The sequence below is a fragment of the Phaseolus vulgaris genome, chromosome 9 (genome assembly GCF_000499845.2).
Source record: "Phaseolus vulgaris cultivar G19833 chromosome 9, P. vulgaris v2.0, whole genome shotgun sequence".
Taxonomy (NCBI): Eukaryota; Viridiplantae; Streptophyta; class Magnoliopsida; order Fabales; family Fabaceae; genus Phaseolus; species Phaseolus vulgaris.
In genome coordinates, this window is record NC_023751.2 from 32999962 (window position 1) to 33014527 (window position 14566).

The following is a 14566-nucleotide window of genomic DNA, read 5'->3' on the forward strand; positions in this document are numbered from 1 at the left end:
GTTGTATATTTTCTTTGTAAGATATTCCCACATTAAGTACGATTCTGTTTTTGGTTATTTTTTATTAGTAAAACTTTTTAAATAAAGCAAATAAATATTTTTGGGTTTCTTTTTATTTAGGTTAGCTATTAAATATATTTTTTAATTTAAATGTGTGAAATTATATCAGATAAATATTTTTACGAAATAAATTAATGTTATTAATATTATTTCTACTAACACTTGTAGAAATTTAAATTTCACATGCAATTTGGATTCGAAACCTTTTAAACGAAGAAAATTTCCAAAATATGTTAAAAGTTTTGTAAATCAAGGGCAGTAAAAATTATACTAAATAGCCTTTTGGGGAAATAAGACAACAAAAAATAAGAAGCGGAGAATAATTAAATAGCAGGATACGCAAATTGTCCCAACACATATTTATTACGGAAGAAATGAAAAAAAGATCTCTTTTCGGTCTGCAAATCAATCCAATTTTTATAAAGTAGCAAGTTCGACTTTGCTACAGTCTGAAGAAACTTTGCAAAGGAAACTCTATCAAAATGCAAATAAATTCAAAGTATGGTTAATGAGACTTCGTCTTTTCCATCAAAACAATTTTCTACTAGCTTCGAAGAAGAGGTAAGGAATGTGATATCACTTTTTAACCAAGCCAAAATTGAATTCCAGACTCAAAAGATTGAAAAGGAAGCTTTGAAACTTTGAAAAATAACAGAAACCTACTCTAAGACTTTAAAATTTAACAACATCAATCTTGCACTGCTCGAGGAATTGGTTGTGAAAGAGCAAGTCAGAGTTCAAATCATCGAGCTTCAGAAAAGATTATTATAAACGATTGACTAGCATCCAAAGGCCAACAACTAGGATCAAACTTTTCTCAATTACTTGCAAAGTTCAATTCAAAAGATAATCTTATGGCATGCTTTTGGAGTTTTAGGAGAAACATGGTGGAGAGTTTGTCAGAGTGGAGAAAGACTGGATGGAGGTGGGGATGATATTGGAAATTAGGGAGGAAAAACATGAAAGGTTGTTACCAAAAATATTTTTTGGCAACAATGAATATGGTTTAGACGTAAGATTGAAAGGATTTTAATGCGAGATAAGTTACTATTAAACTTTAGGGAAGAGAGAAGCATTGCAATGAAAATGTGTTTTTTTAGACAACATGAGTGAGCCATTTATATTGAGAAAAAGGAGTCAATATAATACATAGAAAATTTGATATCCTATATAATGAGAATGAATAAACAATTTTTCTAACAATAAATATATAATCTAAATAAATATATAATCTAGATATTCTTGATTATATAGATCAACTCACATTATAATAATATCTCAGATTATATAGAATAAATTTCTTATTTATATAATTATAATACTCTCTCAAGTTGGAACATATCGATAGTATGTGCTCATCTTGTTGCAAATATAATCGATCATTAGTTCTCTTGAAGAAATGGTGAATATGTTAGTCAATTTTTCTTTAGAGTTAACAAATTTAATGGTGATGTTTCCAGGCTTCATATTTTCTCTTATGAAATTATAATCTAGCTCAATATGTTTGGTCATCTCATGAAAAATAGGATTAGAGACAATGTATAGTATTACCTAGTTGTGAAACATAAGGTGCATTTGGAAACTTTATTCAAATTTAAATTTTGAGGATTTTCTTTAGTCATATGAATTTTCAAGTGACTAATGACATTGTCCTATATTCTACTTCTATACTTGATCTTGAACAACATTTTATTTTTTACTTTTCAATGATATTAAATTACCTCCAAAGAAAACTTAGTACCCTAAAGTGGAACGTCTATTGTTTGGTGAACCTGACCATATAGTATCAAAATACTTAACAATTTAAGTATTTCCTTTATCTTCATAAATGAGTCATTTTCCATGTGTCTTCTTAATATATTTTAGGATTTGTACAACTACATTACAATAGTCTTGACAAGAAGAGTTTAAAAATTGGTATGTCAAGACGAGTCACGGTGAAGTAATTTAGCTTCCCAACTAACCTTTTGTATCTCCTACGATCAGAATAAGATTCTCTTTAGTTAGGTACAAACTTGGAACCATTGGAGTGTTTACATCCCTAGCCTTCATCATTTTTGTTTCTTCTATAATGTCGAGTATTTTCTTTGAGATATCACTAAACCACCATTAAATTGTGCCACTTTTATACCAAGGAAATGTCTTTAATGTCTAAGATCTTTCGTCTAAATTTTTTTAGCAAGATATTGTTTTAGTTTTTTAATAACATCCTTATCACTAATTGTCACAACAATGTCATCCACATACAATGAGAAATTAATCCTTAGGGAGAATGGTGACAAAACATAAAATATCAACATTACTTTGTATCACTCTAAACAACTGTATGATAGTATGAAAGTCATGCACAATATGATTGCTCCATATAAGGGCCTACATAGGTGATATACCATATTGAATGACTCCCCTTGAGCAACAAATCAAGGATATTGTTCAATGTATACTTATTCTTAAAGTTCACCATGTAGAAATGCATCTTTTATGTCAAGTTGAGACAGAGTCCAATGGTGAATAGCTACAATGGAAAAGAGAGGTTAAATAGATGTCATTTTTGCAATAGGAGAGAAATCGTCAGTATAATTTTGACCATATATTTGTGTGTATCTTTTAACAACCAATTGACCTTTATAGTGAGAAATGTTACCATCAAGTCCTATTTTAAGAGTGTAAAACCATCGACCTTTACAATGGATTTGTTAGTTGGAAGAGGTACCGACTCTTAAGTACCATTACTTTAAAGGTCACACGTCTCATCAATCGTTACTTGCCGCCACTCTAAGTGGGATAAAGTTTCACCTAAAGGCTTAGGAATAGGAATATAAGATAACAAAAACAAGCAAGTATATCATAAGGGAGAAAATATTGGATTAAGTGTTTACCACTAAGTCAAAATTTATAATTAATAATTAGGGTATAACACTTCCTACTTAAGAGAGTACCAATCCAAGTTTCATGATTCGATTGTGACTTGTTTCACTTGGTTTTCACCACAAGCAATTGATGTCACCTACAACAACTTTTCCCTCAACAATTATTTTGTTGGAAATCAAACTCCTGAACTTAACTCTTGCACCAATTGTTGAATCAAACACGTATCACTAGGTCAAAAGTTATAACTGATCGTCAGGATGCAACTCTTTCCACTTAAGAGTGTGTCAACCCAAGTGTAATAATTCGAGTGTGACTTTGACCACCTAACCTCCACCACCGGATAATTAATATCTTATATAATAGAAAATCTTTATATTTATAGATAAAGGAAGGAACTCAATAAAATCATGTAAAGCAATAAGAAGCAACCCAAGATAAACATAGAAATGACACTTAAGACTTTATAAAACAATAAATGTTAAAGAGATCTTGGTGCACATTGTGTCATTGGTATAAAAGGCTTGAAGCTCACTTCAAACTACTTTTGAGAGAAGTGTAAATAGTAAATTTAATAATCCTACAAAGTTGAACATCAATCCTTCCTAATATTCTGAAATTCTGAAGGTAGGAATTCAATAAAAGTATTATTATATTACTTTTAATATAATACTATATGTGGTTAGGTCTTCAAAAGTGAATATCAATTGTTATTATATTAAATTTATCAAAGAACACTAATTCTATATTAATAAATGATAAAATTAATAAAAAAAATATCGGACACAAATATATATACACACTTGTTTATAAATAGTGATTATGTATTAAATGTATAATCTTTTTTATAGAAAACTAATTCTGTTTTTCATTATTCGTCAGTATAAATGATTTATATCAACAATTAATTTAAAATCATCATGCCAATAATTTTTAAAATAGTAATTATAAAATTAACAACATTACATATAGTAAACTACGATTGTTATACAATATAAAAAAATTATATTATCGTTACACTAATAATTAAATTGAGCACTCTCATAAATAATAATTAAATTAAGCATCTGAAAAATAATAATTAAATTGAGGAAGTATCATATAGTTCAATAACATCAAAGCATTCGTAACGGACTAAAAAATGTAATAAAAAACTCGAAACGCGATTTGCACTTGACTCAACCAAAGGTGTAACGGCTAGTTAGAGGAGAACCGTTAGATATGTGGACACGTGGCACGCTCCTCGAAGCATCTTTTTTCCTTTCTTCTCTTCACTTTCTTTCTGTTTGCTACAATCACTTCACACTCTGCACTGTGTCTCCTTCTACTCTGCTCCCTCTTCAATTAGGGTTTCTCATCTCCAAGATCAACGCCAACATGAACATATTCAAGAAGAAAACCTCTCCCAAAGGTGCACCCCTTTTTCTTTCTCTTTTTATCTTTCAAAATTTTCCACATTGTTTTATTTCCCTTTTACCGTAAAGCTTTGGATTTGCGTTCAGAATTCGAACTTTCCTTTCCTCTCAGAATTGGATCTAGTTTTTTTTGGGAAGATACACCCGGGTCTTTAGAATTTTTAAAACGTTATGGGTTTTGTGCTGCTAATTTTGTAGAATTGGTGTCATTTTTTTTGGTCCATATTTTGTGGTATTGTTTGAATTTGATGAAAGTTGTAAAGGAAGTTGCAGAGTTGAATTTCTTATTGTGTGGGTAGTGGCACTCATTTGCGTCTGTTTTGTTTTTTATGACAGAAGCTCTGCGGTCAAGTAAGAGGGAAATGGCTGTTGCGACCAGAGGTAATTACTTGAATGGTTGCTGATTCAGAAGTTGTACATTCACTATCTGCTTGTATAACTCTTGTAATGGGGATTGCTTCGTTGAGATGTGTATTTTTTCCAAATAGTAAATAATTAACTTGCTTGCCTTGAGTACAATGGTACTTTCATCCAATCTGTGCCTTACTTCTGTGTGTAATCTCTCCCTCACTCTTGATTTCCTCGAATAGAATAAACTTGGAACCACATAGGATTCGCGTAATTACAAAAATAAAATCAATTTATGAATTCAGCTGCGAGACCCAGATCATGTACACTGGCAATTAATGAATTACAAGAATACTTTTTGTGTTAATGCTAGTGAATTTCCTTTTTGAATATAATGTATATCGTGCGAGGCAAACATACTTCATGTGATAAAATAGTTGGGATGGCTAGAAGTAGTTAAATCATTTAGTTATAGGAGAATGTAGCAAACAATTTTATGCAAGTGTACAACTAAAATTTCCCGTGCAAACTATTTTGGTTGATCTTTTCAAATATTATTTTCTTTAATATTTGTGAAAAGGAAAAGTTGCTAATTGTTGTCTACCTTTTGCTTCTCAACCACCATAATTGTTTATATAAATCAAACAGAAATACTACTGATTTATTGTGAAGGTCATAATCTTAAATCCTAACATTATATTTGTTTTCAGTTGGTTCCCGTGCCTACCAATAGACCAATTGGTAGTTCCATTTGATTAGCCCGTGTTAATTTTTAGTAGAAAATATTCAGGCTGATATACATAAGTCCAGGCTACCTCAACTTTCAACAATATTTCTGTTTCTCAACTTTAATTTTGTCCTTACTCCTTGCTCCTAAGTAGCTCACTCTTTACCTTAATGGTTTCTTGTAATCTATATCTCCCTAATGGTTTTCCTTTAAAACCCTTGCCTTGAATTTTGACCAATCATTTTTGTTTCCTTATATTGTTTGCCTGTGCTATGATTTTTATAATTTCCTGCATGTATAGTTTAATATTTTTGGAAGGAGGTTTGTGCTTGATGGGTATGATACTTGTTATTATTTCTTAGGAAGTATACTTTAAGCTTAACTCAACCTCACAAAACTAACTTGTAAGGTAAGGTTTACACCTACTCATAAACTATAATTTGGTTATATCTTTGGTCGTTTTGAGATTTCCAACGTACTCCCTCATGCGGAAGACTAGAATCTTGAGTGTGGGATTAGAAAGGGCCGATAATGGATGGCACAATAGACTCAACATACCTAACTAGAATAAGTTCTGATGGCATTTTAGAAAATGGACTTTAAGCTTCACTTAATCTCACAAAAGTGATTTGTAAGGTGAGATTAACACCCACTTATATACCATAACTTGGTCATATCTCTAGTTGATGTGATTTCTCAAACATTATTAATGGCTAATTCCATAATATATGTTTAAAATTCCATTCAAATTAAAAAAAAAAAAAAAACTAGAAGCAAATGAAATGCTTGATGGCTAGGATCAACAGAAAAGATGGACACCAAAATAATACTCAAATTACATATGTATTTCTTCTTAAAGGATTTCTTTCCAAACATTGGCATCAACATAGGTTGGGTGTCACTAATGGTCTATATCATATGTGGCTGTACTTTTAAAAATATTAGTAGTAATTAGTAAGGCTTGACATTCGATATTGTTTTCTAATTTTAATGTAGTGGCACTCATGTGTATTGTTCTTCTCTGTTTTCTTCTCTTCATTTTCTTGTTATTTTTATCTTTGGGATGTACATTTAAAGGTATTGGTTGGTTTCAAATTTAGTTCATATTTCCATAAGGCAACACTTATGTTTGTTTCCTTTTTCTTTTATTTGCCCTTGTAGGAATTGAAAGAGAGATAACATCACTTCAGATGGAGGTACATAATGATAACAGTGACATTCTTAGTGATTTTCTTTCTGTTTCATATTTCCTTTTAGTGCTTCACCACCTTGTTAATTGCAGGAAAAAAAATTGGTTGCAGAAATTAAGAGAGAAGCAAAAACAGGAAATGAAGTACGTTTCTCATCTAAATGCATCTCCTCCACAATTGCTTATGTGCCATAAAACCATGCTTGTTTTGTGTCTATGTGCTCCACAGATCATATTGATAATAATCTTTTAATCTGTTGTATATCTGTGGTTTCATCTCATCTCACTTTGGATTTCCAGTTCACTGGTGTATTCTCCACCATTTGTCTGCGGGGAATGATAGTATATTAGTTTATGTCATTCAACAGCCTAATTTATACGTTAATTTGAGCTTCATAAGTAACATCATTTACCTATTTCTATGATACTGTTATGTGTGTGTGTTTTGTGTGTATAAACATGTTTGATTTGATATTCATGATATTAGCAACATAGCAATACTGAATAAAGAAGTGTTGGGTTACAGGCTGCCACCAAAATCTTAGCTCGTCAACTGGTTAGGTTACGTCAACAGATAACCAATTTGCAGGGAAGTCGTGCTCAGATCAGGGGTGTAGCAACTCACACGCAGGTATGTGATTTAATTTTAACGATAACAGGATTTTTAATTTTTCACAATTTCCAAATTTCTTTTGCAGGCATTATATGCAAGCACTTCAATCTCCACAGGAATGAAGGGTGCAACTAAAGCAATGGTGGCAATGAATAAGGTATATTACCCAAACTGATTCTACATCATATCACTCAAATTATGGAATGCAATTCTTTTATTCATTGGTACTAAATGTGCAATGCAGTCAGTTTGTTATTCAAGCTCCCTTTCCTTGGCAGTAAAACAATCTTAATATAGACTTGAATATTTAAAGGCCAAAATGTCTTGAACTTGACATGCCATTGCCAAGGAAGCGAACTGAGCATAATAAGACCCTGTGTTAAAAGTTACCTAGCTCCCGTTGGCTGTGTTGACTGTAACCTACAGTGGCTTCTCTCAGCAATTTTACGTTGTCACTGAATCAAAAGTTCATATATGTGAGATTCTTTTGTGAAATTGATGGATTTTTTCCAGACATGACTAAAATCGATGCGTTATCTTTTCTTCTCAGCAAATGGCACCGGCAAAACAGGTGAAAGTGATCAGAGAATTCCAAAAGCAATCAGCACAATTGGACATGACGGTAATTTACCCTTCTAACCAAGATTTCTTATGTGTTCTCATGCATTAGTGGTAGCTTTTTATTTTAAACTATGATCCAGTTTAGTCTTCATTAGGTAGCATTTAACCCAGTTGCCTGAACAACTTGTCATTATTGTTACGTTGTTAGAAGGATCAACATTGGTGTCTATTGGTTGGCATTACAATAGCAACTCTCAGTTCATGAAAGAGGGTTTTGCACACTAAAAATTGAATAAGTTATTTGTTTTTCACTTCAGCATAAATTACTGTTATTTAAATTCTCTGTTCAGTGTTTTTTCAATGGTGTCACTCTGGCTTGGTCCATCCAAGGGCACGGTGGTTAATAGAGAATATGTCAATTTCATTATCAATATCTAATATCAATATATTTAACTAGAAGATTGATTGAAGGAACAACAATAAAATAACAGTTGAATGAAGAAAAACATGTAACCAAATAGGAACGAAAACAATGAAGCTGAGGACTATGGAGCTGGAAAGGATTATTTTAGAGTGCACTTTTTTTTTATTAAAAACAAAACATAAATTTTCAAAACAAAAGGCATCCTTGGCAAACAGTTGTGATGCCTGCCTGATGGCATTTGACGATATTTTCCTTTGCTTCATAAGTTTATAACATAATCTATAATATTTGCAGATTGAGATGATGTCAGAATCTATTGATGAAACTTTAGACAAAGATGAAGCTGAGGAAGAAACGGAAGAGCTCACTAACCAGGTGAATATAAATAACCAACTTCTTAATTATACAGCCTGCTATTACAAGTATTCCCTTTTTCTAACATTTTCATTTTATTCATGACAGGTTCTTGATGAGATTGGAGTGGATATTGCATCCCAGGTTGGTTTTGGACACAGCATTGTCTTTGCACTAATTTTTTCATTACTTTAGTTTTCTGAATGTTGAGCCTGATGTTGGTCTCTTATGATGCTAGTTATCTTCTGCTCCAAAAGGGCGAATTGCTTCAAGGAATACTGAAAATGTTGCTCCAAGGTACATTTTAACCTTTTATACTGCACTGTTTTGTGTTAGATTATCCTTCAACTTGTTCGATCTTTCAGTTAAAACTTTTAAAACACTTTCTTTTGTTGAGTTGACTGGTACTTTAAGAGAAAAATTTCTTTCTGGATGCAGATCAGAAGAATCCAAAGATGTTGAAGAACTTGAAAAGAGATTGGCTTCTCTTCGAAGAATATAAATATCTGCTACAGTTGCTCACCTATGTGTTTCTTAATGTACAAATCGTTGTATACACTATAGCAATGCAGAGATTATACTATTGCACCTAATATAATTTAAAAAATTCATGCGCTTGTGTTTGGACATGAAGAACTGGTAAAAATATACTGGATATTTTAGACTGTTCCAAAACTTTATTAAAATTTGGGAATTTGTAAATGTGTATGTGGGTGTTTTATAAATATTTTTTTCTGGCTTATTTTTTATATGAAAGAAAGAGACTGATTATGTGAAAAAAAGAGACAGCGCAAAATTCAATGCAAGTGATTTCCATCCAAGAATGAAGTGAAATATATATATAGTAAAAGTTGACACACTCATGTTTTTCCTTACAATTCATGCTCAAAAATTACTACATAATCGGTGATTTCATTTTTTTCTATACTAATTCTTGTTTAAAAATACTACATTATTGATTATGTTGACTTTTTTATAATGGTAAACAAATATGGTTTCAAAGTTAAAATGAAGAGAAATTTATTTGGATAACTTTTTTAAAACGTGTTTATCTGAAAAAAAAACGTCACTATTAATCATTTTGGGTTTAATAACTTTATTTTATTTATTTATTACAATAATTTTAAATTTTATTTTATTGTTTTAAACATGATCCCAATTTGATTTTGTTTTAATTTTAAATCAGTTAATAAAATATCATATGAATAATATTTATTGATGAGAACAACAACTAACAAACAATCCATAATTGTCTTAACAAATTTGACTGAATAAATTTTATTAATTCTTTTTCTATCAGTGTAACAACACATATTTTACAACCATTAGTATATTTATGAGATGTAACTATTGTTAATGAAGGATAATAATTATACACGATTATTTGAGATATATAGACTAAAAAATTGTAATGACATTAATGTTTATATATTATTTATGTATCTTTTTAATTGATAATTCTTGTATTCTGGACTTGCTGAAATTATGTATTTCATCAACAATGAATACAATTTATATTTAAGTGAATATTTTATATATTTTGTACTTATTCTCAATCAAACTATTTTTGCTATTCATCTGTATATGCTTGCGGATGGAATTCAGGAAGCAGATTCTATTCCTTCTAAATAACATGATTCTTGAATGCCATGATCATTTTGGGTGAGAAGAAGAAGATGAATGCCAAGAATGAACCAAAGAAGAACTTGATGAAATATTTGAGAGGGTCATGGTCATGGTCAACATCTTCAGAAGTGCTGATACGTGGATACATTGCTTTTGCCGACGGGAGAGCTTCTATTACTGCATCAGCCAAATCAGTGATGAAGGAAGGGGTTGTGCCCAATTCTTGATGCCAGATTCAAGAGCCAAATCCTTGTACTCCATGTCAATTTCTTCAAGAGTTTCAATATGCTCACTCACAAAGCTGGGATAAAATAACACATGATTACTTTTACTCTCTTCGTATATTCATAACTTTAGACACTACTCATAATAATAGTGTACCTCACGGGAACAGCCAAAAGACTCCTTACACCTTTTTTGCCAAGCTCAACAAGAACTTCATCCGTATATGGTTTCAGCCACTGTACAGGACCCACACGACTCTGAAAATTCATCCAACAAGAATACAAGCCAGCATTAAAATATGAAATCTCCATTTAACTCAAGATGCCAGAAAAGTTAAGTTCAAAGGGTTCATAATCAAAAGGAACCTGATAAGCAAGAGTGTGCTCATTACTAACTCCTCTAGCTTTCAACTCTTGCATGATCAAGAAAATGCAATCCTCCATTTGATCTCTGGTACGGATCCCCAGCATCCTCAACGTAACTGACAGGTACACCGTGGGCACTGAAAAATATCATTGCCTACACAGAAAAAAACTATGGTTCAGACTGCAGTAAAATACATCACGCAGCCTTCAATTTATGTAAGAGGCAAGTTGAAAGCATTCAACACAATAATAATCTACCTCTTTTGGTTCAGAAAAGCTTTGGAGCTCTTTCTCAATTAAGTCAGCCATTGACTTAATGTAAGCTTCTCGTTGATACCAAGAGTTTATAATGGAAACAGGAAGAGTAGACAAATAGGCATCCTCCCTGAATTAAATGATATCAGTTGATAAAAGAATAATCCTAGAATCACTAAGGGCATTCATCATGAAGTGTGAATAAGCAATACCTGAATGCTTGCTCAAGAATGCGGATGCTTGATCCAGTTGTGGATATAGAAAATTGCGGATAAAGAGGTAGTACCACAAGCCTTGTTATTCTGTCCCTCTTAATCTGTCATGCAAGACAAGCTTTGATTTTAGACTCAAGTAAAAGGTGAGCCACTTGAGCCCAGAATAATATAATTCATAATTAATTGTCCAGTATGTTATTTAGTTATGAAAAGAGAAAATGGATGTGTGGGAGAATAATGAAGAAAGGCAAAAAAGCAGGAGAAAAACTGACTTGCTGAATTGCTTCCTCGGTGAATGGATACCAGTACCGCATCCCCACGTAAACATTTGAAGAGAGGCCCTTCGTTTCCAAAGCCTTTTTTATTGCAAGTGCCTGCACAAGCACAATGAATTAAGCTTCATTAGTTCCAGAAAAATTACCCATGCAGATAACTTTTATTGATTGTAACAGGAAAAGGGCCAACAAAGAATTCTTGTTGCAGAAAAACAGTGCGGCATATAATGGTAAAACCAAAAAAATTGAACTCTACCTGGTCATCTGTAATTTTGCGTAAAGGAGAGCCACCACCAATAGCAGCATACCCTTCCTTAGATTTAGGAGCCCGAAGTACAGAAATCAATTTTGCCAGTGGTCGCTGGAGAAACCTAAACAATCTTGGAAGACGAATGATGTCCTGTTGCAATACAAGAAGCACATAGCATTCAAATTATATGAATGTACTAAGGCCACTATGGAATTTACAGGAACAGAATAAAATAACCAACCGTAGAAAAAACACAAACAAACTTAACATACAGGATCTGCAAAAAGATTAAACAGAAAAGGTTGAACGTCATTCAATGTCTCTGGTCCTCCAAGATTGAGAAGTAGCACACCAACTTTTTCTTCAGCAACATGCGTAGGAGGTTCTAAGGCAGCCACATCATAAGCACTTGTCTCCACAGAATAAGAAGCTGGACCAACTAGGTTTCTCCTGCCAGAAGGGTTCACACAAAGTGGTCCACCAAGCAGGCCATTTCTTCTATTGGTGGAGTCAGAACACAGAAACAAAGACACTTGAGATGTAGACCTGTTACAATTTGAATGGCAATCAACACAGGCCAGAATTTCGGATATCAGAACATAACCTGAAAATTAAGAGTGACCAAGCATTTAGATAGCAAACTTTACAAGTGATAAATTCAGCATTACATAGAAAATTGCAAATTAAATTAACTTAGCTTGGCCATATCAAAGACAAAACAACAGTAAAGTTCAAAGGCAATAATAATAATAACATCAAAAACCATCTACTAGAGAAAAATCCCAACCTAGTGGATGAGGCATTATAATAGATGGAACTGCCAGCATTATGATGTATGTTCTTCACGATTGTAGAGAGTAATTTCGACCTCAAGAAAACATTCTGACAATTGAAATAAATAAAGTAGCAGAGTCTTACAACACAAGTGGTTTAGCAAGCTGGCTAATGCTCAAAACCAGAACTTAAATGGGAGACATTTGGAAGAACTTAATGCGAGTGCAGAGTAAACTCATTACCCAACATGCGTGTAAGTATAAAAACAGATAGGCATACATAACATAAATTAATGCGATCATCAACTCAGTATCTTAGTCTTTTCTTGTGCATACAATGACAACAATGAAACGTATACCTATGACCCCATGCAAACTATCCAAACCACCACCATTTGACCGCCTTAACTCAATATCTTACTCTATAAACCCAAACAACACACAATCAAATAAGAACTTAACAATACTAGCCCATTTGCTCCTTCAACCCCTACAAAAAATTCCCTCCACTTGGTATCACGGTGAAGATAAGTTACTCACTCCATCAAAACTATCCCCACCTAGTGCAGCAAATACAAAACAACTAATTCAAAAAAAAAAATATTTAAAGGAACTGATTTTCTTTTGTTTTGCTTCAATTGCCCCAAATAAACACCAGTTTAATTTCTATGTCTGTTAGCATAAAAAAAACTCTATATTGCCAACCAATAAAAAATCGTACAAGTAGAACTTCAATGATAATAATTATAAAAGTCAATACACTCATCGTAAGTTCACTAGAAAAAACCCTATACACCCATTTAAATAAAACTCACACAAAAGAGCACAAAATCCAAGTTTATGAACAAAATTGAAATGAACAAAACTCGTGAGAGTGAAATGTTGAAGCTGAAAAGGTGGAATCTTTTTTTAGTTGAAGCAACCCCACGAGCTGGGGATTTGATTTTGGGGTAAAGAGAGAGAAAGGGTAGAAAGAAAAACGAAGAAAAAGAGAGAAGAGGATACAGATCAGTGTCTTTTCTGCGGAGGTCATCGTACATATACTTGTAAGGGGTTCCGAATTCGTAGACATTGGGTTCCCTGAGGGAGGGACCCGGGAGCTTCACGTGGGCACCAGTGCCGTAAGAAGACACGTCGAAACCCTCCCTCTTGAGCAGGGAATGAGCCTCCATGCTCCTGTTCTGGTTCGAAGAACACACCATCGCGTAAGGAAACTGCATCTCTTCTGTTCTCTTCTCTTCTGAGGCTTGTTTGTTTCTTGTTATTGGTTGAAACTGAGATGCTGAATTGAAGAGCAGAAGAGAATACAGAACGGAACAGAGTATCTGCAATGGAGTTAGGCACATGTGCAGGACAAAATTATTACTATTATTATTATTATTATTGTTTAAGGGGGCTTGTGTGATTTTTTAAAATTAAATATGCTTTTGTTTTGAATTAATATTAGACTATAATTTTTTTTATAAATCCACCTGAGAAACAAATCTATTATTTCTTGTGTAAAACTCAAGTTTTCTACTACCAAGCATTTGAACATATTTTTTTAATTATTATTAGCCATAATTTATGAAAAGTTACACTTATCTTCTTTTAGGTTTTGTTAAATTACAGTTGGACATTTTAAAATTTTAAAATAATTACTAGCTTTTCTTAAAATTTTATTAAAATAATCATTAATTTTTGCTAGTTTTTAAAAGATATTTACTTTTTTATATTTTAAAAATATATGTTCATTTTCTTTGTATTTTTAATAAAATGGAATTTATCTTATGCAAAAAAAAGTATTAGTTATAAATTAAGTGTGAATTTGAGTTTAATCTTGTAAAGAATGAGAAAAATAGTTTTAGGGTAGAAGTAGTATAATTAAAATGACATTTGAATATTTTATTATTAAATTTAAAAAAATATATAAATAGAAATTCAGTCAGGTTTCATTTTAAAAGAACCATTATCTCTCTAAAAATTTTATTTTCTTTTTCTCTGCCTTCTTTTTAAGATTCTGATCACACCTCGCTCATCAGTT

The 14566-nt window shown here is 32.2% G+C and overlaps 1 protein-coding gene and 1 pseudogene across 1 annotated transcript; one reads left to right on the plus strand and one right to left on the minus strand.

Moving 5' to 3' along the window:
* The first annotated feature begins 4180 nt into the window (after window positions 1-4180).
* LOC137822500 (vacuolar protein sorting-associated protein 2 homolog 2) lies at window positions 4181-9261 on the plus strand. Its single transcript, XM_068627394.1, has 11 exons — window positions 4181-4339; window positions 4680-4724; window positions 6580-6614; window positions 6701-6751; window positions 7134-7238; window positions 7306-7377; window positions 7771-7842; window positions 8500-8580; window positions 8668-8703; window positions 8798-8856; window positions 8998-9261. Exons 1-11 carry the CDS (start codon window positions 4306-4308, stop codon window positions 9059-9061), a joined length of 654 nt encoding a protein of 217 aa, XP_068483495.1. The 5' UTR covers window positions 4181-4305; the 3' UTR covers window positions 9062-9261.
* A 681-nt stretch (window positions 9262-9942) lies between these two features.
* Window positions 9943-13897, minus strand: LOC137821405 (ferrochelatase-1, chloroplastic/mitochondrial-like; annotated as a pseudogene).
* Window positions 13898-14566: the final 669 nt, after the last annotated feature.

Coding starts and splice junctions, on each gene's coding strand:
- LOC137822500 (XM_068627394.1), top strand. CDS start 4,306: ATGAACATATTCAAGAAGAAAACCTCTCCCAAAG. Junction 7,239..7,305: donor GTGTAGCAACTCACACGCAG/GTATGTGATTTA, acceptor TTTCTTTTGCAG/GCATTATATGCAAGCACTTC. Junction 7,378..7,770: donor CAATGGTGGCAATGAATAAG/GTATATTACCCA, acceptor TTTTCTTCTCAG/CAAATGGCACCGGCAAAACA.